Source organism: Scatophagus argus, chromosome 23 (genome assembly GCF_020382885.2).
Source record: "Scatophagus argus isolate fScaArg1 chromosome 23, fScaArg1.pri, whole genome shotgun sequence".
Classification (NCBI taxonomy): Eukaryota; Metazoa; Chordata; class Actinopteri; family Scatophagidae; genus Scatophagus; species Scatophagus argus.
The window spans coordinates 7,486,613-7,512,129 of record NC_058515.1 but is presented as its reverse complement, the minus strand read 5'-3'; the positions used below and the strand labels follow the sequence as shown (position 1 = coordinate 7,512,129).

Sequence of the window (25,517 nt, the reverse complement as noted above, 5' to 3'; positions counted from 1 at the left end):
ACTTTGTTTGGGGAAGGTCCTTGTTTCAGCATGACTGTGCCCCAGTGCACAAAGCAAAGCTCCATAAAGACATGGTTGGATGAGTTTGGTGTGGAAGAACTTGATTGGCCTGCACAGAGTCCTGACATCAACCCCATCCAACACCTTTGGGATGAAATGGATCATGAACTGCAGTTGGTGTAATGGTCAGATGGCCCAAGACTTTTGTCTATATACTGTATTAAACTTACTTACTTACTTCAAATAAGCAGGCAAATGGATGCCCTGCCGCATCCTTAAAACTTCAGTGAAGACACTATCAACCTTATTACAATAACCACGTTCTTTCCTTTACCCTGAAGTATTCCAGCTCTTCTGCTTAAAACTAATTAGTCATTAAAATTTAGCAGATGACATACTTATTTATCAAACAGTCTGCATGTTTAATCAAAATGGTGATTGTAATGGACTTCCTGGCATGGCACTGAATTAAAAATTAATGGTAAAATTCCCAAATGCCATGCATCAATCATCATGTTTTTCCTCTCAGAAAGGGCAATTAAAAACTTAATCAAGACTTTTATGAGTCAGATGACTTAAATTTTTTGGCACTGTTAATCGATTGCACCCTCTATGTACTGAACATTTAATTTAAGTGGGAATCTGTTGCCTTTTGAAATATCTTTATGGAGTATAGTGGCAAAAAAAAAAAAACAAGACCTATGGGCATCCTTCATATGTAGAGAAGTTCAGCCCAAAGGAGCTCAACCACGACAAAAAACAAAAAAAAACAACCTGCAAATCTCAGTCTGTCCTCAAACAGACAGGAGGGACCAAAATGGAGCAAAGTGGCTTTAGTGGGATTTTCACATTCCCATGTGTGACTGCGACTGTTGCCGTCTGCATGTTTCAGGTGGGCGTTCATATAAAGAAACTGGGAGTTTACACCATGAAAACAGAATTACATGACTACAGTGGAACCAAGGAGGAGACACAGTTTGGAGAAAAAAACATTTTAACTTCTTTCATGGAGTAAATATATATTTTACAAAAACAAGTAAAACAAGAAAATATTCCAGTTTTAAATTTTAAAACAAGCAATTTCATTTACTCTGGCTGACTGGATGATGTTTATTGGCCTCTCACTTGTGAAACCTCAGCCATAAGGCAAACAGCTTGGCAGCCTGTACAGTAAATAGAGCATATAAATAACAGGTGGTCTTCAGTGCCATAGAGACCCAACTCCTGAATATTATATTCACACTTTAGAGGGAAAGAATCAGTGTGGCGCCTTGACAAATCTCCAGTGGGCACAGGTTCAACCATTGTTCTCTGCTAAGCTACGTGTAACTGCACTCTCTATGCAGCATTTATGGGAGCACAAATCACCGCACTACTGCCTAAGAGTGACATAACTTTGTGCCAACTTTTCATCATTATAAAAACTTCTTCTCTCTTCCTTTACAACCAACTCATTAGCGCTCACATTTCACCCCTTTCATTGGGAGGTAACAACAGACGAGCAAATGCAATCATGGCACTCCCCTGCTCTCGCTGGTTGAGATCCAGGGTTCTCAAGGTTCACTGTGCTTGCTGAAGAATTACATTCAGTCCTCAACTGTCTCGCTCTCATTTGGATAAACAAGTTAGCCAACCCACAGATGATGCAAGTGTTCACATCCAATCTAATTTCATTCAAATTTAATAAACTAAGCGTCGCTGTGGAAGCAAAGTGTCCTGATGCAACAAAGATTATTGGATATAAAGTGAAAGCTAGGAATGAGATTGACATACAGCGAAAAGTCAAAAACAAAAGGATTAAAAGCATGATGTCAGATTACAATATCTGGCTTGTGTGAGTCATTGTCACCGTTGAGCCAATTAGCAGCCAGCTCAGGTGAATCATGCAGAGGTGCAACATATTAAAACAGCTTGAAGGACAGATGAATACGCTATGGAAGACCTGAGCCTGATGAGCGACAGACAGAAAGTTGACCTTACGGTATGAATGTGAAAGCAAAAGGATCAGACTTTTTATTGCCCAAGTTGTACACTGTCATATATTTTAACAAAGATACAAGCAACAGGTGGGAGCCCTGAATCATCACATAAGATCTTCAGAGGCACTTTGCCTTAACATATGTTTCACACACACACACACACACACACAAAAATCAACAGATGTGAACGCCTGCTGCAGATGCTCCAACTCACAGTCAGCACTCAGTCTCTACAAACGACACTCCGTGATTTTAAACTTGTGCAACAAGTGGTTGAAAGAAGAAAACAAAAGACACGTGAAAAGAGTTTGCCGATTCCTTACCGTCATAGCCGGCCGCTAACAAACCAAACCGCTCCAGCACCTTAACAAAGAGGACCACAACCACCAGCACAGCAATCATTTCCAGCCCCTCCAAGTTCATAGTCAACATGTCGGACCGGTCACAGCCTGCCCATGGCCAGAGACACAGAGCTCAGCGTGCAGCACTGCCTGCAGGCCATATAACTCCACTCAAGAGCCCTGCATCTCTGGGTCTGATGAGAGACCGGCACAAGTCAGGGAGGGAGGGAGGGAGGGGGAGAAGAAATGTGTGGAAGAGAAAGGGTGGGGGGGGGGGGGGGTGGGGGGGGACGACAGAGTGGCAAGGATAAAGACGAGGGGGCGTGAGGAGAGAACGGAAAAAAAGAAACAAGGAGAAAAGGCGGGTAGAGAGGGGATGGACTGGATCGTTGTTACAAAGAGAATGAGACATGAAAGACGGAATACTTTAAAAAAAAGGAGAATGAGAGATGGTGGTGATCCACCCGGCGCTGTGACACACCGAACGGTATCTGGGTTTGGGTGTGCGCAAAGGTCAAACGCACCAAAGTCATGATGCAAGACAGAAAAAGATTTTTCACCAACAGTGATTCTGTCTGCCTCATTTGTATTTGCATTAGCTGACTGAATTGTTGATCGTTCTCAGGTTAAGCTTCTCAACTATTTGCCATAAAAGTTTGCACAGACGTTTGTGGTCCCCAGAGGATGAAGCTGCGGTGACCGTAGCCTTAATCCACGTTCACGTTCCCCTCAGGAAACTCGCAACATCATCAGGTAAAACTTTTGACTGGCAATATTTATGAGCAAATACCTGCAAAACTCTTGACATTCCAATCAGCTGTGTTGGAAATGAATTACAATCAAAATACGAGTGCACAGGTGCAGACTCCTGTAACTGTAAGTGTACAAAAAAACATACAGAAAGAACACTTCATTTACAGTGAAAAGGCACCTAGTAAAGAAAATCTACAAGGCTTTTATCACAGCATCAATACAGGCTCATTTTTATATCCTGCTTAAATTCTAATCTGAATAGCTTTATTTTCTCTTTCCTCGTCCAACAGTTACCAACCATAACATTAATCTTTCCTCTTGATTAGGACAAAGAGGCCACTTGTCCTTGGAATAAAATTATTACAAAATACCTGCGTTAATTAGAGGTCACAGCATGTGGAATTACACGCTGGAGCAGCTGTAAATTACAGATGGTTTTCATTTTGAAAGTGTTTCATAAAATAAATCAGATGGGCATTTTATCTCGCACAATACAATATTACTATTACAGAGGCATTTCGCAGTAGAAATAAAAATGTTTGCAGACATACAGTCTGGAAGTCACACAGCAAAGTGCTTACACAATTAAGGCTGAATATGGCTGGAAACACAGCTTATCACAAACATTTCTGACAGCAAATAACAGCTGCATCACAATTGCAGTAATTTCACTGACAGACTATTCCTCCCTGAGCCCATAATGTGAAGACATTTCCAATATTTACTTTGTAAAGGAACTAATAACTAGTGCGAAGTAGTGAACTGAGCTGAGACTCAACAAAGAAGCAGCGTGTGGACTGAAGAGCGGAAAACGTCATCCGGAGAAAATAACCCCTGTGTGCGACCTCGCCATCGAGCAGACTTAAAATAAAGCATGACACCTGAAGGGAGAAATGGCAAGGGAGAGGTCAGAGAGAAAGACAACACGGCAGAGAAGAAAGGACTCGGAGGTTGCAAGTAAAGATGTGCCTGTGGTCAGCAGCAGGTGGCTGCTTGAGACAGATTCATCTGGTGTCTCCAGATTCTCCCAGTAGATGGTACGGACTGCAGGATATGGATTTTTTTCAGCCGATGCCAATAACTGATAATTACCTGCTTCTCAAGGCCATAGCTCTCATAACATCTGTTGTGTAAAAACTCACAGACTTTTGCCCTCATCTCTGAAACCTTGTGGAAAACGTCTTCTGAACGGCTGCAACAACGGCAACAAGTTTGGCTCTCTAGTCGACGCTGCGTGGCTCTATAAGCAGGTGGAACAGTGTGATGAGCGTGGCAACGTTCTTCTTCATTTACTGATCAACAACCAGGGGCCGATCTTTGAAGGTGCATACTGCCACCTACTGCACTGGACTGTGTTTGCTCAGTCAATGAAAGCAATTCGGCTATTACTGGCCAATAATGTGAATTTCCCTTAACTGGGCAGATAACTTTCATTTACACTGTGACCTGGATGTGAGATCTTTAAAATGGGCCATACAGCCTTATGATACCTGACTGCAAAAAAACAAGATCAAAGGAGCTTTTTTTTTTTTTCAAAATGATCCAGAAAAAAAAGATAAATAGTTCTTTCATGCAGGCCGATGTCCACTGAAGCCTCATACAAAAACACACAAAGACAGGAAGACGCTCCTTCAAACATGCTCTTTGCCCGTTTATCCAGATTATTTAGTTTACGATGAAAAGCTTCCCTGCAGATAAGGTCCCTCACACCGCCTCTCGGGGATGGAACTGATCCCACATTCATCATCACAGCAAAAAGGGAATTGTTCAGACAGCGATTTACCATGGAAACAACCTCTGCACTGTGCATGAGACTGGGCAGCTCATTTAGCCCACTATCAGTTACTTTTCTTTATTTGTGGCAGCTGAGCATGAGCCAAATATAGCTTCCAAGGCCCGAGAGAGAGAGAGACACACACACACACACACACACACACAGAGAGAGAGAAAGAGAGTGAGAGAGAGAGAGAGAGAGAGAGAGAGAGAGAGAGAGAGAGAGAGAGAGAGAGAGAGAGAGAGAGAGAGAGAGAGAGATTTGTTGTCTTCGGACACAACAGGACAGACAACTGTGCTGGAAGCTCCTACAGAACAAGGATTGCAAAGGTGAAAAGAAGGTGTGATACGAGTCTCGTGGGAAAAAGATGAGGCTCGACAGACAGGAAGAGAAACTACCGGTGCTCTTTAATTCAAATTAAGGTTTTCCTTTTTGCTCTTATTTCTCCAAGACGCCTTTCTGTTGAACACTAATACCAGAACGCGACCTAATCTCAAAGAAACTCCGCTTTCCGGCATCTGCTCTCCAATCACCACACAACTTTGCATAGGGTGTAATCAAGACCCTTGGCTAATGGGAATGAAAATAATCAAGGTCTGTGCATGTCATCAGCACACAGTATGCTGTATCAATCAGTGTGTGATTGGTGATGAAGGTAATTGCTACTGTAGAGCATTGTGGTGTGTTGGTTAAAGACTGGGAGCTCGCACTTTACTGTAGGCGGCAGAGAATGTCTGCCACTCCTGCAAACTTGGTTATAAGAGTATCACATGAACGGTGTCTTAGTTGAGAATTAAAAGAAATTGGTGTGTCACTGATACGCATTGGGAAACATGATATCGATGTTGCACAGAGCTGCACAGACCGTGGGCACTGTAGTTTTTTGGACACAATAGACATACACCTGCTGCTTCAAAGATTCAGAAACGCAATCTGTACCAATCTGTCCCTAACAGATTTCCTCTTTTTTAAGTGACATTTGTTGAGCACTACAGTGCCCAGCTGCTTAAGCAAATTATATGGCTTTCTTTAGAGTTTGGGGAAGGTCCTTTTCTATTCCAGCATGACTGTGTCCCAGTGCACAAAGCAAAGACCTCAACCCCATCCAACAATGTAGGAATGAGCTTGAATGGAGATTGTGAGCCAGGCCTTTAGGTCATCAGTGTCTGATGCCATCACTATTTCTCTATTGCATGAATGGGCTAATTCCCACAGAAACACTGCACAATCCTGTCTGTGTGTTTAGAATGTGATGTCAATAAAGTAAGCTGTTGGTGTAATGGTCAAGTGTCCCAATACATTTGTTCATATAGTGTATATACATCTTTGTTATTACTGAATTGGGGCTGAAAGTCTTCGGCACACTGGGATAGCACATTCTTATTTGTGTTTGTTGACAGGAATAAAAATACCAGCCAGCTTTACTCTTGAATAAATTCTATTTACAAAACAAACTTCTGTATCTATCTATTATTCAGCATGAAACAATAAAATCAAATGAGATTTTATGGTTGTGGACAATTTGTCAAAAAGTATTCACCGTATAAAAGAGTAGCCTTTCCTTTGCTTGTCCTTTTCCTCCCTGTGTCTGGGCCAATTTAAATCATTGTGATTAAGGACTGTGATCGGTGGGCCTGCAGTTAAAACTGCATCTTAATGTTAATCAATAAAAGCAGCAGAAGGAAGACTCTGTTTCCTCATGTTTAGCTAAATTAAATTACAATAGAATTCTCATCAGATCGCAGTGTGGCAACATGGCGCTAAAACAAATGAATGTCTGCCATCTGTTTGAAGAAAATACAGCAAAAGGTCCCAGTGGCATTCAAATAGTATGGCCAGTTGCAAATTAATGCAATTTGGGCCTTGTTAAATTCCCAGAAATTGATGGTGGTACAGTGACTTTGCAGTCAAATTTGCGGTGGAAGACATTTTCTTGGAAAGAAAACATCGTAATATAAAAAAGTCAGATGTAATCAAATCAAACAAGCACTTTGTTTGAATATAAAACAATACTGAAGGGAAGGAAGGTCTTAAATCAGCAAAATAAGAGCTTCAAATAATCTCAAAGTATTTTCATGGATTAACTGCACGTCATGACATTCCGACCGCTTTGACAAGGTTTTGATTTACAACAGCCGATATTTACCGTCCTGATCTTTAAAGTAACTGGTCATAATTCATTAGATTCACCATGTATACAAATTGCTCTTTACAATCATTTCAATGTTGGATAGCATCTCAACCAACAGCCATTCCAGAAGCAATTGTTAATTGCTGAGAATCTTACTGCACACTAACATGTCCTCTTCTCACAGCAAGAAGCTCGTTTGTTTGATTTTGCTGCCATCAAGTGGAAACGGCGAGAATCAATAAGTCAGATTTCTGCAGAAGCTAGTAAATGAGTCACACCTTCGAGTGCATGCAGGGAGAGAATTGGCCACATTAACAAACTATTTAAACAAAGGTTTAGCTGAACAACATTGACTTGATATTTTGGGTTATACTATTAGACTGCTCCCTAATTAATTAATTCTATTTCTCTTCTTCTATTTTCATTAATAGATGCGTGATTTGTTTTTTCTTCAGGAGTATGAAGACAAACAAAGGTTCTGTTGTTGATGAAGATACCAAATTTGCATTGACATAACAAGTTGTACTGTGCCCTGCTCGGAGGAACAGGAACCATTTCTACTGCCAGAGTTCCTGTATATTAATTATTTGTTATTTGTATCTTTATTCATTGATATTCTAACTGAAAATTTATTATTCAATCACCCTGAATACGATTACGATGCCTTTTGAATACTGGATGAATACTGGAAATGTTTCAGGGAAAATTTAAATAAAGTAACATATCAATCCTGATGAGAAGGAATTATCAGCCTCATGTGACTGAATGGAAATGACCATCAATGGTGTGAAATGAGCCATTTGTCTTCACTCCTAACATCAGAGACCAGATAAGACTGATTATCTGCAGTGTCCAATCTGTAAGTGATATACTGTAAGGGGGGGTGTGGAGATCCCTCCTCACTCCTCTGAGCAGAAATAAAAGCATTAAGAGGGCTTGCAATACGGCAAATCAGAATGACTTCAGGTTCAAGCGACGCTCAAGGAACGAGGAAACATCAAACTGGAATGCACCCAACGCATCCTGAATCAGCTCAGCACTGACAGAATGTGGGAATGTAACCTTTTTATTTCCAAATGTTTCTATTTTAATGAGCACCTGTCTATGAGTGTGCATTAAATACGTCTGAAAACAAATAAACCAAAAATTTTGAGTTTCTGAATGTAAAATAACTACCCACAGAATCAACATACATCTAAACAAAAAACATCAGAGATTGTGACCAGAGCTTCTGCATCAATAAAAACTGTCTTTAATTAATAATATGCCATTACTTGATAAATACTAATCATACAAAATGTTTTCACTTCCAGCTGCCATTCAGAAAACAGTACAGTGTGTTATGGATCCAAACTACCTACACTGTGGTGTGAAGGGAGGTGTTAAAGCGCACCAGGACTACACCCTAAGGGTGACACCAGGTATCTGTGACTGCTCCGCAGATGGAACTGCGACCCACCGTGAGGCACATCACTCTCTGGGCTTCTCCGAGCAGGATGTCGCTCATTAATCCAGTTCAGAGTGAGCCCTCTTAATACTGGTCACAGTGCCTTGTGGGACTGAAGTGATTAATTTCACAGAACAAACTGCCTCACTGAGTGCCGTGCGACGATGATAAACCCAAAACAAGCTTGCAGCCCAAAAGCCAACTGATGTGGCTTCACTTTTCAATTTAAATGCTAATTTAGAGAACCGAAAAGCCAATACAGTGTAATGACACAGTGACTTTGAAATGGGCTGAGATTACATGTTCAAGATAACAAAGGAAATAAAGAAACCCAGAGGGAACTGGGAGCTGCGTAGGTGACCCTCCCCATTTCCTCATGTAAGGGGAGCCTTTTTACATTTGCATATCAGAGAATATAGAAAGGCGAAGTCTTTTACATGCCACGTGGCTTAATAAAACCAATGCCATTTTCCAACTGCTGGAAGGAGAAATCCATGTCATTCGAGGTAATTTATAGTGGGAGACTATAGATTCACCCATATGCTTTTTTAAAATGCAAGGTAAGCCTTATATAAGGGAACACATCGGAAAAGTGGAAGCGCTGCTCCGCAGTCTATAGCTGCAGAGAGTCATTCATATACATCATGAACCATATAATAGTGACTGCTGGGAATTAACCAGAGTCCTTCAGTGGACTGTAATACTGTGATATGGATCAGTTGACTGGTAGCTGAGGTGAGATGAGAGTGCCAAAGATCCATGTGCATACTAAATGTTCTCTCAAGCCTCTGTCACATTGTGAAGTCCACCCGGCACTTCTGAACGAGATGAGTAGTTCTGTGAAAAATTCTGCATGTGACAGATGGGTCGGAAAAACTTAATGAGATCAATTCAAATTGCTTTGGGCATATGGTTCATTTTTATAGTAATTATTTGGCTCTGACAAAGAGAGTTTCCATGAATACAGTTCATACAGCAAAAACTGTCAGTCTAGTTATTTTCTGAGACAAAAGAAGACAAAGATTACTGAAAGATTCCGTCTGCAAGATGCTGTTGCTGTCACCGAAATGGTGCAGAAGCCTATGGAGAAAGACGACTTTAAATAAATTTCTTTGTTGCTATAAAACTCACAGAGTGCATCTAAAGCTCAGAGGTTACCCATTTAAAGCGTATGGACGTCAGCTATGATTGTTTTCAACAGAAACAGAAAATGGCTTGTTTTTCCATGCGATCAGATTTGGCTTTGAGCGATCGGCGACATGGCTACCCCCAAAAATGACAGCTGCTCTCCCTGCAGTCGGCCGAAGTCTACGCTCGGTTGTGTAAACACCAGAAGGCCTGGAAGGAGTGGGGGCCAGCGACAAGAACTATACTGGACGTCTCCGTCTCCCCTCGCGTTAATGTCACAAGGAACTGGCTCAAGAAAACATACCTCGGCGTGGATCTCAACATAGTTTACATTATTTATTAGCCCAGGTTCGTGACAATGACCAACAGGGCTTTTATTCTGGAAATCAGGCAACTTGTTCAGACTTTGTGGAACAAATTTCAGTGTGGTTTTATGCTCCTCTGGGATTGAAAGGAACCAAAAACAGCCTCAACATTAATTTACCAGTTGGTCGCCTGAGTCACAGTTGATGTTTTCCATTTGAGCAGCTCTACTTCTGAGTGTACCTATCTCACTCACTCCTACACAGCTCCTGACAACACAAACAGGCAAAAGACATTTCAAAAAAAACAACAACAGAAAGCACAACAAGGCCAAACACATCTACCACCATAATGACGCCGGCACGTCTCATATCCTCGGGACATTTCGAACACATCGGAACACTCAAAGCTGGGCCGGGTGAGTTTGAAAAGGATTTGGAGGTCATAGTTCCTACGGGTGCTTATTGGGCCATCATCTCTTATCATGTAGATGAGTGCGGCTGTGCAAATTAATGGAAGGCATTAGAGTGGGTAGTGGTAGCACTGAGGTCTTTCACACCGAGCATGTTTTAGTATTTTGTCCTCATCGAAAGAGCACACCACAATGTAGATCAGTATGTTACATAACTTGGCAAAATATCTGGTAGAACTTTCAATGTAAAAAATGGTTTTCAGCTGGATTTGAACAATAAAGGCTTTTGCTGCAAGTCTCCATCTGCACTGAAATGGGCTGCTTGCCACAGTTATTTTCATTAGGAATTTATTTAATTCCTTCAATTAATAGATTGTTCATTCATGAGATATATACATGACAGTTCCATCTTCAAATGGCTTTAGTAGATAGAAATAAAAAGTCTGCTTTTTATGTTTTCCTTTGTCTGAAAACAAGAAGCGTTTTGAAAATAATCATGAATTCCAGTGGGAAATCTGCCACTTGCTTCACTTCAAATTATATATGCACTGTGAAAGAAGTTTGGGGACAGTCAATTTTTTGAGAAACAATCATAAACCACCAGCTGCTGTGATGTCCCATATTCCTCAATCACTATTTATTCTCCCTTTTCTCTGTTTGCCTTTGTCCGCTTTATACTCCCCGAAAACACGCACGTCGGGTGTATCAGCATGGCAGAAACGTACAGAACATGTGTATTAGCCTCTGTACGACTGTATCGTGTTCTCCTTTCTAGGTCCCCGTGTGAAATGTGCTTACAGTGCACACAACCGCCCGCTCTGTGATCTATTGCTCGAAAGAGTTACAGAGAGTCCCTCATTCATTTTGCTTTCAAGCGCTCTCACAACAGCCCAGTGAAATATGACTTACTGTACTTTAGGTGTCATCCATTCTGTCTCTCTCCCCCACTACACCACTAAATATAACATCTAGCAGTTATTTTCCGCTGGCCACCCACTAAATATTTCATTGTTCTTTAATAAAGACAAGACTTCCTGATCTTTTGTTACGGTGACAAGCTGTGACGGTGAGGCTGATCAGCACATTATTGCAGGGAGACAGAGATGTAACATAAGCTTGTGCAACTGCGTTGGCACAAAGTCGATATGGCATGCTGCGTGTGTGTGTGTTTGTGCGTGTGCTGCTACTGTCAAATCAATATCGGAAAAAGCAAATGGAAAAAAGTCAAGCAAGTTTACGGAGTTCCGACCGAAACGTTTCCCAAAAGGTGGCAGATTTCGAGTCAATTTCATGGACTGCTGGTGTGGCAACGTGGATTCAGACGGGAATACAGAGAAAACAGCAGAGGCGCATGGAGGAAATTCTCAGTATTCTGACAAATTCCACTGGCTCATGCACAACATGAAGTCAAAAACAAAAATCTTTACCTTTCTATCTTTCTTCTGAGGAAATTAGTTTCGCTCCTAACTCACGAAAAATACATCAAATTAAACTGTCTGACTCCCACGCCCCCCTGCCCCCCCTTTTCCCACAAGCCTACCTTTTGTCTTGCTTCTTTGTTTCGGCTGAAGAGAGAAGATGACCATTAAAGCCCCCATGATGCCCTCCGGACTTTCTCGCTTAGTGATCTGGAAGTCCTGCTAGATTTCACACACACTTTCACTCCCACACTATGATGGCTTAAGAGTGAAAATTGAGGGAAAACAACAACAACAACAAAACAAATAGATGCTGGGGAGCCTTACATGAAATAAAAACAAGTCTCCAGTCCAAACTTCCCTTTATATTCACCCTGGCTAGGTGGGCAGCTTGGAGAGCAGTAGGAGTGGGAGTCAAACATGCGTTCCTCTGTAGAGTTTTGAATTTTGACGCGCATGCTCCACAGTCGCACCCCCCCGACCCCGCCTCCCTTCCCCTATTTTTCCCGCTCTGAAGTGAGAGCTTGTTAGCTGATCTCTGCTCTGCAAAAGCTACTTTGCACCAGTTGACCACCTAATTTAATTGAGCGCTCGGAGAGGGAGCCAGCAACATGCTGGGGAGAGTGGTGCTGCTGCTCCTTTCAGCAGATCGCTCCTCACAAAGGGGAGGGAGAGAGTGGAGGAAGGTGAGAGAGCTCATGCTTTAGATAACCATTATTCCTTACTAGCGGCTTTTTAACTACATCTCCTGCTGGGGACGGAAGGGGAGAGATATGCTGTATGCACTACACTGAGAACTCTCGCTGGTGTAAATATTTAAATTACGTACAAGAAGTCAGTGGCGAGCATCTTCAGTCAGTGTCTCTTCTACCTACAAATGCTGATGAGCCTTTCTATAGAAGAAATTAATGAGAGAGGAGGGCCATCCCTCAACATAATTTGTCTTCAAGCTGAAATCATACTGTTATTTCATGAATATATACTACACACACACACACACACATACATATATATATATATATTTTATTTATTCGATTTTTTTTCAGAACAGGCTTTTTGTGGAAGTTCCAAAAGACATTTTAGTTTAACTCACTTAACATAATCCCTCTGATTTATAATATAAATGCTGTCAGTCAAATGTGTAGCAAAGGAAAAATAAATAATGCATAGAAAGAGGGATGAGAGTTTGACCTGTCCAACCTTCAGAAAAATCCAGCGACATCGTATTTTAATAGTAAGAAAGCTTTATGCAATATTGATTCAGTACGTGTAACCGCAGAGGAAATCTCCTGGCTCCATGTCAAAGTTATTTCCCATCCCATCATAAAACCTATCAGTCTAAAAAAAAATGGGATTGCTTCCTCACAGTTGATCCTCTGGTTGCTTATTCGGCAGACTCAGGTCGACATTAAGGTAGATGCTCCGGATTAAGTCGGGAGATAAGGATCCTACTAAGGCCCAAATCTGTTCCCTTTCCATCCTTCGCTCAGATCGGGTGAAAAATACAGCCGAGATGCTTGCCTGATGTGACACATCAAAAGAGGAAAATAGAATAGAAAAAAATACTTCCGCTCCCTGTGCAGCCCACGCACAATTCATTTCATGAACTGTGTGACGGCCGTCCAATTCAGAAATGGAACAGCCAACCACTGCAATCAAGTACCAATTTGCTCCCACTCCATTAACCTGCTTCCTGTCAGTCCGGCGTGCTTTGTTGCTCTGAGGCCTCCCACAGATGTCAGACAGAAGCTAAGGTACATACTGTGGGGCAGGCTCTGTAAACTGTACACACACACACATATATATAAACTGTATAAACAACCCCCCCTCCACACACACACACACACACACACACACACACACACAAGTGTCCATTCTGAAGGTCAAGGACCTTTGAATCACCAATGTGCACCCTATTTTTTTTGTAATTGGGTTCTTTGAAAGGAGCCTGACCAGCACTGGGTGCAATTATTTCAGCATGATACTAGCAAACATCTAACCAATCTGAAAGCCCTGACTGAGGCAAAAATAATAATAATGACAAAACAGTTTTGAATCTGGCCTCTGGCTGAATTCTTTTACTTTGTAGCAGAATCAGTTAGCTGGTTTTTAATTTGGTTTGGTGAATAATTTAAACTATATGACTCTTGAACTGTTTACCCTATAGTATTTTCTAAGTCATACATTAATAATAATTCTATTATTTCAAGGTCAGATAAGGTTCAACAGTGATTTACAAGTGGCAAATGTACATTTACATAGACTCTAAACTGTACAGAAATTGATTACAATCACCTTAATCAGGTTAAAAAACATGAACCTTTTTAACACCACGTACGAAAAAGACTGGACTCTAAAAAAATCATTTGTCTTTGCTTTAGATTTCTGAAAATATTCAACTTCCCCTTAAATCTTTTCATATTTCTGACTTTGGTGTCTCGAGGCGGTACCATCAACAGACAAAGTCTACAGCCAAGTTAGCGGCTGTAAATACACCATCATGCTAACACTATCACAGTGACGATGCTAATGAGTTGTGGGTTCTGAACAGCCACAATGTTCACAGTTTTAGTTTAATGAGTTCACATGTTAAGCATTGCTCATTAGCCCTAAACAGAGTACAGCTGAGGCTGATGGGAATGCCATAAATTACATGGAGTTGATCTTTCCAGTTCAAAAATCTGTTTTGTCAATGGCACTAAATCAAAAGTCAAAGCAACATCAACATGGCAACAATTCAACCTGGCGGAGACATGAACGTTTGACCACTTTTCAAAGAAATTCATCCAAAAAGACCAGAAAGACAACAGCTCTCAAACTGTTCTCACAGAGAATTAATGGTCTAAAAGCAACACTTACACTCAAGGGACTGTCATTTTTCTAGATGCACTCTAATGATCTACCTGCTGACCATTTGCACTTTTTACTTCCACTCTGCACCACCTCCAGAACCACTTTTATTTTACTTATCTCATTTTATTTTGTTTTACCTTATTCTATTTTATTCTATTCTACTATTATATGTTACTCGTATGCACCAATCACCAAGACAAATTCCTTGTAATGTGAAACCTCTTCACTTACAATGGCAATAAAGACAATTCTGATTCTGATTCTAAATGTCAAAAAAATTTTAAATATGCAATAATCACCAGAAGAAGTCTACACATCGAGGTTGTCAAGTTTGCACCAATGTGCAGTTGGAACTCCTACTCTTGTTTTAATAAGTTGTGCTTAAAGGAGAACTCTGAAGTCCAAAGGTTTTCGTGGCTCCGGAGGGAGCTGTGTGAAATCTGATGAATTGCCTCAAGTCACTTGAGTTGGCGTCAGTTGGAGCTGAAGACTGCAACTTTAAAAATGAAAATAGACCGCTCACAATTTCAGTTTGTGGCTGGCAGCTAATGCGCATGTTAACCGCTGCAAGCATAACACACACACACAAACACACTTTGTGGCACTGTGGGTAATATAGACACCAGGTTTTGAAGAAGAATAAGAATAAGATAAGATAAGATGAGACTTTATTGATCCCCAAGGGGAAGTCTGTCCATTGCAGTAGTCAGCAGGACAAGACAGTGCAAAAAGTACAGAAAATGTATAAAAAAAAAAGATATGAAAGATTATAAAAAAATAAAGAAACACAAGGTTATATTTGCAAAAATATACACTTGTGTAGCAAGGATTTATACATGTATACAACTGAGGTATGGCACAGTTTAATGTGTGAAATGAAAACGTCTGCTTCTGCTGCTTTGATTTTGAGTTTTAAAGCTGGATATTGTGACTCACAGTGTTATATCATGTGTGTTAGAAAGTCTAAAGTAGTAATATGTTTATGCAGCTTTTCATAATTCACTGATTTGTCGAATGCCCAACTGCCCCAATCAATCCTAAACAAGGTTCACTAAAAAAAAAACACAACTTATGTTGCACACATGTTCATCGACACTTGGGCATCTAATAAATATGTGTTGTGTTGTCAGCAGAATAACACACGAGTCATGCACGTGTATGTATGTATGGAACAGAATGCACTTAAAGATCCAAATTAAAATAAGCTGTGCTTGACACAAGTGGCAATGTGAGAGGATGACAAAAGCATAGCCACTTGGCATGAACCCTTAAGCTGCAGCAGCAGTTTGATTGGTCCAAATCAGCTGAGCATGGCTTTTCAAAGAGTAGCCTAATTAGGCCGGGGCGGTAATGACTTTTCATTAAATCAGACACCCCGGAGAAGAGGATGGAATAATCAAATGGTAAATCATCTCCACACATACTTAAGCTTGTTCAACACCACTTGAAGAAAACAATAAAAAAAAAAAAAAAAAATTAACTATGAAAGACGAAAGAAACTGCGGCGGCAGCACAAGCGTTTTATAATTGATATTGAAGTTCAATTGAAGTGCATGGAGAACACTTTTCACACAGAGATACCCAATAACAATTAGGCCCGGGCATTCCAAGTACTGACGTTCAATACATCAGATAAACATCTGCTTGAAAGTTTAAATGCTTTTACATCTGAAGCATACAGGCGCTGTGCCACCTATAGATCTCTTACATACCCAAGATGGCTGTCCATTATTATTATATAAGTGCTGGGCTTCAGGCCTTTTCTCCTTCCACCCCACACAAGCTCTCTTCCTCCTCTTTTTCCCTATTAATCAATGTGATGCCATATACAGCATTTCATTAAAAGGCTGTTAGTCTGTCAGTGCTTGTGACTCAGACACAGACTGGCTAGCCATAAGTGGGTAGTTGCCCCCGCTGTCTTTTGAACTAACGGTGTGCAAAGGAAGATGAATCAGAAGAGTTCAGTGGTGGCTCGGGGTTAGTGTAGAACATTACTGATCTCGAAACAAACCTTCTAAAGGCTATTTTTGACAGCTATTCCACTTTCATGAAGCCTTTGAAAACATTTTCTTTAAGTAAAAGGTACTTCGGTGTACTGCGTGGAAAAGAGTACCATGTGAAGGGAACTAAACTCACTTTGGGCATCTGAGAAGCACTGAAAGGCCTTTTATTCTTAAACCAAAGTGCAACCTTGCTCTGCAGCATATTTCATCAATAGTATTACCTGGTCTTTTAGTCTTTTACCTCATGTTTCTCAGTTCTAATCTAATCAAAATTGGTTCATTCTTGACACAGTGACCCCAGCCTTCATTAGTTGAACAAACTTTAGCAGAGAGATGCTCTTGTTCTTGTTAAGTTATACATCTACATTAAACACTGGTTCCAGCTAGTTTCATGAGCTACCTGCTAGAAAACGTAAACCCATTGTGGCACACAAGCCTAATTCTAACCTTTACTAATCTAACCCTAATCTAAAGTACATACTTGCCATCATCATCACACACATCAACAAGTGAAACCATGCAAATGAAAAGCAGTGCAGACATATAAGAAGCATGTTTATGTCATCTTCTGCGTACATCTCTTTGAGTAATAGCAGACATATTCATCAATTTAAAAATCAGTCGATTAAAAACGACAAAAGGTTTGATGACAGATTAATTCTTACATTTTCCTACAGGAAATAAACAAATAAAGTAAATCACTGTGTCCAGTTTTGTGAATGTACACATGGTTCTGCTCTTACGATAGTAAAATGAAATTCTTTGGAATGGACTGTTGGTGAAACAAAACAAGCTTTTGTTTGATGAAATGTTTAGTCAAGAAAATAATCAACAGTTTAATAACTGAATTACTTTTAGCATTTCGCCCTGGACCACATGCACTACTTACTGATCTGATAACCTGCCCTCTCGAAAAGGTTCGCACCGTGTCTGTGAACACTTTCATTTATGATAAGCTCAATCGCCTTCTGAATTCTGCTTGTTAGATGAAACGAGAACACACAAGCACTTTGTATATTTTCTGTTACATTTGGCCAAATCTAGAAGTCATATACAAGATACACTGACAGCACATTTTAATTTCATGAGTTCATGTTGTACTGGACATCATATAAGTGCACTGCTGGTTAGTCGTTTCACATCTTTCTTGTTGAGAATGTTTTATTGGTCTAGTATTTATTTGCTGGCTGTGTTTGTTAATGTAAGCCTATGAATAGTTATTTGTTTCAGCAGTGGCCCAGTTTCTCCACAGGGATCATCAGCTGCGTCTCTCTAAGAACAGTATTCATATTGTCCACTAAGTGGCAGCAAAACAATGTGAATCTCTGACAGTCTTTGGATTTTAAAAGAATATGACGTTCGTGTACAAATGACAGACAAGCAGTTTAGTTACTGAAGCATCATACTGTTCTACCGCTTTAACTAATCAGTGCAGAAATTCTGGATACCCACGTGCTGCCAATAAAATGATTCATAAATAAACAAACTGAATATACAAAACCAGCTAATTTCTCTGCACTGCAACACAATTTACTGCACGTCCCAATCTGTGCCTTTTAGGCATACAAGCGAAAGGGCAGACATCTGATCAATAAAACCAGTGTAGGAGTTTGTTCTTTTCAAGGCACGAGGAGCTCTTGTCTATTGATAAATTAAGTACCAGCAACAAACACAGAAGCTCTGATTAATTTGTGTCACATTATCCTCCTGCAGTAAGCAGACAGTGATGACTGGTTTACTGGCTGCCGAACAGGAACTCCTGACACACCAGTCATGCTGTCCTGTTTTAATTATGACCAGAAAAAAGGGGGAAAAAAATCTGGACTTATAAACCAGACAAAAGCTGATTATTGTTGTCAAAGTGATAATGTGTGACAAGATGTTTTACCAGTGGATTTAAGATAAAAAGCCAAAAAGCATTAAAGGTAAAACGGAAGAAAAAAAAAAGCACACTTAAGGCCTATCAGCTTTTAAAGTGAATCAACGCTGAAAGAAAACAAAGAACATAACTAAAACATAAACACATAAATAGAACAAGACAAACAAAACAAGGCAAGACAGCATGTAACTAGACTTCATAGTTAAATCCCAGACTTACAGTAAGGGGAAAATGTCTGCTTAATGCATCAGTCCAAACACCAAACCTAAACATCTTTCTGACCAGATTTATAGAGCAATGATGCTGTCACATGTTGCAAAACCTGCGCAACACCGATTTACAAGCCAGTAGCTTCGAGCTCTGCGTCTTTAAAGAGCACATCCCTCTCTTTTCACACAGCAACCAGTACAGTTGTGATCTATGATTATCTGCACCAGTGACGTGATGGTTGTGGCACACAGCAGGGGAATGAAGCGTGAACCTTGTAGACGCTGCTTCATGCAACGCCAACGACAACACAACGACCCAAAGAAGATCCAGCAGTGAGGGTTTTAATGCACACATTAAAACTTTAATGTTTATCATTTGCAGTACAATACGCACAACAGGATGCAAGAGAGATTTTACAAGCAAAAAACTCCATATGAGGGTTGAACTGGATACAATCTGTAGCTGTAAGTAATATCTTAGCTCTCAGATGTATTTATTTAAGCCTTGCACGCAAGAAAGAAGAAAAAAGACAATATTTTCATCATTTTCTACATTTTAATGACAGCAAAATATGGATAAATGCACTGTCCTGCTTTGGACAGTAGAGGGCGTAGTTGATTTACCTTGACAAACTAAAGCAGCCTTACAGCAGCCTGCTACATCTCTGAATCTGAGAGAGATTTCAACTTCGAGCTGTTAACTTTCCAACAATCTCATGTTATCTTGCTAAAAACAAGCATGAGATGATTCCATTTTTCCTATCTGAACAGTATTTAGATCAAAATCACAACTGGACATTACATGCGGCACAGATTTTCTAACAGGTTTGGGGCTCTTGAGAATAAGAACAATGTAAATAAACGAGAGCAGACATGCTTTTCTTGTTGTTTTTTTCCATGACAAAACACACAGCCTGCCAAAAGCACCCTGCAATGTGTCAGAACTCTTTCTAAAACAAACTATAAATCTTTCATTTTCCCACTGAAATTTGAATTTTTCTGTCAGCTCTGTGTTGCTGGAATCAAAACACACAAACACACACACAAAATATCACGTCACATGTGGCAGTGATGATCCAGTCTGTTTGATGGCTGCTGAGAGTTGAGGAAAACTCTGGGCAGCAGACATAACTTCCCTGCAATATTTTCTTCAAGATTTTCTTCTGTAATACGCAAGCAAAGCTGTTAGAAAAGGAAATGAAACAGAGAGGGTGCAGGAAAATGGTTTACATTAAAGCCTTTTCAGTAGCAATTCATCAACATAACACAAAAGGTGAAAAGTGCTAATGAATAGTGCTTTCTCCCTGCATATGGGGAAGATACAGGAAATGGTATTCTCTGCTACAGTACATTAGATTTGCAGGAAAAATGGCTTTGCAGTTATCCTGCATTATGCTCTTAGCACTCTTTTGAATGCTAATAATGAACGTGTGGTAAAGCAGTTACATATCTGAATCCTCAAAAACAAAACAAAAAAAAAAACGACAAAGCAGTTTTAAAGACTCACTTGTTTCTCTAAAAACAAGTGTATTTAAGCAGCAGTTGGCACATGAAGGCTCAACATCCAGATGCTCATTTTGGAAGGAATCTGCAACCTGCTGTTTCTAATTAGGGATCCATCAACAATGGTCTTTAGAGGACATGAGACACAGTGGGTGCAGAGGGTGTCATGAGGCCTAATTTCAAAGGCACACTTCAGCAGTAGGACAGTTCGCAAATGTGAGCTTCTGTGTACAGTCATGTAGGAAGGATCGCTGGGCCGTGCACCAACAGCAATCACAATGAACATCTGTCAGTGCGTTCACACTCAGCACTTCATGCTTCCTGTACTGTCACCAAAGCATCTTCCATCACCAATATGTTCTACGCCTCCATTTGCTGTGCTACCGTCCTCCAGAGACTGGTTTGACCAGGGTATGTGGCTGCAGCGACGACAGGCTTCACTACCTGCCCAGATGGTCTGAATCAGTGGGCATCGGCCCACGTGGTGTGGACTACATCCAACTGCCATCAATCACACAGAAATACGGTCCAGTGAAAAGGTTGTTTCCGTTCAAATGGTTGGCACTAAACGAAAGCCTAATTTCCCCAATCGGGCAAAGAGGGCAGCCTCTTTTCTGTTTACTGAACTACAGTGAATCCACCATTTGCTTGGCATTATATCTTGGCTAATAAAATATCTCTAGTCCACAATGTCCAAGCAGTTGTTTGGGGACATCTAAAATAAATAACGAGGAAGCCTTGGCGAGCACGATTTTGCGGTGCCTTTGATGTCAGTTTATGAGACATGCTGTTTTCATATGACAAGTACACAATAAATACTCTCTTGTCTGTTTTAATGTATGTGTGCTTACTAGAATAAGACTTGTTCTTCTTCTTTCCTCACTGTCTTCATTGAACAAATGCTGACTGTAAAAGGAAAAAAGGCGCATGACTCAGCATTACGTTCAGTGTTGTGTCCAAGCGCAGAGCTTTCCTCGAGCCATAATAAAAGCGGAGGAGCTTGCCAGGGCCACAATTTAAAACCAAGCTGCTCTGACGCACCATGAAACACATCCAGCAAACTCAGTGTGACGGAGAAGCAGTTGCAAACAAATAACTTCTCTTTACTGCAGTCTGACCGCAGACAGGAGACAGCTACAGATTCCGAACTATCCCACATCCTGCACCAGTGGTTACTGTGGGGCTGTCCAACAATGGACGCCAGCCAAGCTATTACAGTCAGGCGTGAGTCTCAATGGCACCGGCTCGAGTCCATCTGTCATTAGCACAGCCCCACCTGATGCCACCGCGCACCCCGAAGACCCAGTCTGTGTCACATTCTTTTATTACACCTTGACACATAGCTGCTGCATGTGTGTATGTGTGCGACACTGAGCTCGCTGTTACAGATCAGTGCTCAGCGAGCCGTGTAGGATGTCGGAAAGCGTCCAAACGCATGGCTATTGACAACAGAGCTGCAAGACTGGTGCTTTTCTCCTCAGCCATGTGTGAAATGTGTCAGGTCACACCAAGGCATATCAAAATTCTCAGAAAAGCAACAAATGACAAATCTGCACAGATGTTGCCAGGACATCAAAATTCTGGTCTCGCTAACCAAAACCCTCTTTGTAGCTTCTTAACACGGTGGATATTGAATTACACCAGCGTAATGAGCGGTGCTCACTCTGAATCATAACTCCTCACACCTGATTCATCTCCAAACAAAAAAACGATGAAACTGCTGCTGAAATGTGATGATGAAACCCAATAAAACCTTCCATGGTACAGTGCAGTGTTATGATTGCTGCTGTTATTTGGGGGCACAAATGCCGTTAAACAAGCAATCTGGCTGATAGATGAAAACATAATTTTATGCTTCTTTGACTCTGAGTGCTCCTAAACCCCAACAGCAATAAACATTACTCCTCATTTCGTATCATTTTGGCAATATTGTATACTGTACATTATCTTTCAGCACATGGTCTTTTGGCGATTGTGCTCTGCTTGAGATGGCACAGGAGTAGTTTGGTGCTCTGCATGAGAAATTTCTACTGAGTTTTATTAAATATGCACTGTTTAATCGCCATGCTCGATTTTGGTCACATATCTTGTTCAGCTAAGAGACTGAGGGATTTATACAGAATGTAAGGTCATTTAGGAGAATGAGCACAGCAGTGGTCCCTGCATAAAGAATGTGTAATGAGGCTTTAATGGTACAAATACTCAACCGGATAACAAAAAAGGAAGCAAAAACAGCATTTGCTTTGCTTATCACGCATATGGATTTTTTCTTCATTTTCACCTTCTTCATCTAGTTGTAGTCCAAGCTTCTTTAGTCGGTTAACCTCCTGCCGTCACAAACAAACAGTATGTCTGACTGCCTTGCAAAACTCAGTGTCTGCCACAGAGTTTGAGGGACCATTTGAAGACTTCAAACGACCAACATAGAAATTAAATTGTGCAAGTCTGGTTGGATGGACAAACTCTGGGTGTGTAAGGGGTCACAGGCAATACCATGAATGACACATTCATCAACTGTCTCGGGCCACAATCTCCAAAATCTATTAGGCTGGCTCCAATGACAGCTCATCACCAGCAGTGACAAGCGAAACACTAACTGTGTCGGCAATGCTACCACCGTGGCGACACTCAAGCCCCACCCGACATGCATCAGCTCTCTATATAAATAGACTGGAGTTGAGGGGAAACCCTTTTCGCCGTGGTAGATGACAAGTCACGTTGCGAGCCGTCTTCTCACGCAGACTTGCAGCAAACGCGTTCTGTGCCCCCAGCTAGGGTAACACTGAAGTATCATCTCATCTCTTATGTTTCCCCACATTAACGCCAGATTACATGTCAGCGCTGGGAAGTTGCACCATGCGTTTCATCATGTTGTGCCAGCATTCAGTTCACACTCAGGGACTGAGGCAAAGTGATGATGATGTTTGGTGGAAACAGTCGATTTACTTCGTTATTATCAGCCTTAGCTGATCGACTGCAGCAAAGAAAGCAAATGATTAAAATGTGAATAGCAGCAGTGCAGAATTGCAGAATGAGATTAGAGGAGCATTTCTTGTGGAGATGTGTTTACTATCTAATTTAAAAGCTGAACTTGAGCCAACAGCTTTTGGTCATCAATCCTTGTAGATGGAGAGGGGATACAAGATTGTGTCTTTAATCCTGCTTTTGGACTGTCTGTTTCCCTGCATCTTTGATCGGGAGCTAGAAGCCATTCAGTACGTACAATGCACAAGCTGTATCAACCAACCTCGCACAAAATGTTCAGTTCACATGGGCATGCATTTTCAAGCAAAGGTCTGAGACTGCAGTGTATTATGCACGGTGAAAGACTGCACCTCTTTGAATGCCTTTATGTTCATGGCACTAATGTGGCGACTGCAAGGACAGAAACAAAGGCTGAACACTGCTGGCCCCACATTGTCTTCAAAGTGGATGCTATAGCACATATCCTGTCAGGCAAAGTCAGCTGCACACACTTCGGCCTGACAGTGGGGAACAAACGCTGTGATTAATGTTGTTGTGTCTCTTCTTATGCTGAGATCAAGGAGAGACAATTTCTTCTCTACCAAATGCAGGGTGGATACCTCAGCTTTGGTGGAGGTGGATGTGAAGAGTACAATATACAGCAAAATGGTAGTTCACTCTGTGGCTGAGATCAGTCATTCCCTTTTCGGCTCTTGAGCCTCTCAAAGCAAATCGATGCCTACTTGCACTGTCTTGTCACAGATATGTGTTTAAGGCAAGACCCCAAAGTTTTCAAATGTTAAATCTTAACGAAAGCAGTCCTATAGTTGTCTAAACTGGGAAAATTATCTAAAATTGGTCAAATTTCTGTCGGTACCAATGAAACTGAAGGGATTTCATACCCAGCAGCTGTGATGCTGCTTTTATCTGAATAATTTTAGATGCCATAAGAAGCAAAACCATCAAGGAATTCAAAGTAACACAGCAGACAAGTACATTAGCAGAATTTCAACAGAGGTGCTTTTTCCATTTCCACCAAATATCTGGCATCAACCTTGAAAACACCCACTTGGATAAAACAAGGTTATTGAAACCCAAGCTATGGAGCCAAACACTGTTCGAAACCCACAGAGCTTGTTTTAAATTCTGGTGGAAATGTGAATGATAAGGATCAGTCGTTGCAGAAATGCGCATAAAATAATACACGAGGCATCTTGAATATTTCCATTTGATAGAATGGTGCAGCCATGAAAAAAAAACTACTGAATAGTTTACCACTTTATCAACAGCATGTGCTGCAGCTCTAGTGAAGCAGGGGTTGATGAAGAATAGATCACTGTCAGACAAAGTGGAATAAGATGATTTTCTTAAACTGTGTGTGAATGGGAAACTTTCATGTTAAGACAGAGATGTACGAAAGGAAAAACAATCCAATTCAAAGGACACATTCTAGTCAATTAGGCAACTACAAAAAAATGGAAATCAAATTATGCTTGATTTAGTTACAGCACCACAGACATCCCCATGGTGTGTAAGATGATACAGTAGGTAAACCACCTACGGGAGCATGCCATGCAATGCAAGCCATGCATAACTGAGGGTACAAATCTATCAATTAATCACACAGCCATCCTCTGATGTGTAACTGCTACTGAACACAGTTTCTATCATCTGCCACTGACAAAGTCATGATGGCTCTGTAACCTTTCAATCCACCTCCAAATGATACTAGAGTGGCTGACCTTGCACCCTATCGAAGCAGAAGCAGCTCATCTGTGGTGTACCTAACAGAACTAGGTAGAGTTCCTGCTCATAAAAATTACATGGAGTTAACTTGACAGGCAGAAATGTTTGCCTGAATTATGCATTGCATGGTAAATACTGAGCTCTGACAGCGTACTCCTCCCTGAGACGTTTCTGTTCAACGTAAGGTGAACGTTTCCCTGAGGGAGGGCAGTTAGTAGTACAGACATTGCATAAAGAAGAGACAAGTCAGCTGGACAGCGGCGTCACTAAATTGATGCTGCATATTATGAGTTAGGCCTATCTGTAAATGATGCGGTCATGGCTCAATAACAATCTATACATGGGTGGGAGGAAGCATGGGGTGAGAGCCATTATAAAAATGACAAGGGCTGTTAATTCTCTGAGTCAACTCTGGATGGGTTACTGAGCAGGCTCCTGGGGCACAATCCCAGGGCCCAAGGAGTCAGAGGCCCCTTTAGCCACTGAGAGGTTGGGAGCTATTGGGAATGATGTGTTTATATGCCCAGAAACATAGAATAATCCATCTTTCTACTATTTTCCTCTTCCCTTGCTGAACTCCCCTTCACAGATACTTGTCAGGCTGGTTTTGGCCTGCCTGTGTGGAGCCATCAAATGAATGCAACACACAAAGAGAGTCATATTTCCATTACTTT

At 41.0% G+C, this 25,517-nt stretch overlaps 1 protein-coding gene across 7 annotated transcripts in view; it reads right to left on the bottom strand.

Annotated features, from left to right (window-relative positions):
* Window positions 1-25,517, bottom strand: part of kcnip4a (potassium voltage-gated channel interacting protein 4a) — a 123,504-nt gene that overhangs the window by 38,603 nt on the left and 59,384 nt on the right. Inside the window, exon 1 of one of the 7 annotated variants that reach the window (XM_046380696.1) lies at window positions 11,809-12,128. The exons of the other annotated variants lie outside the window; for them this stretch is intronic. Coding sequence (XP_046236652.1) covers window positions 11,809-11,866 — 58 coding nt within the window. The 5' untranslated portion in view covers window positions 11,867-12,128. Of the gene's footprint in view, window positions 1-11,808; window positions 12,129-25,517 lie in introns of those variants that run through there. 7 annotated transcript variants of the gene reach the window in all.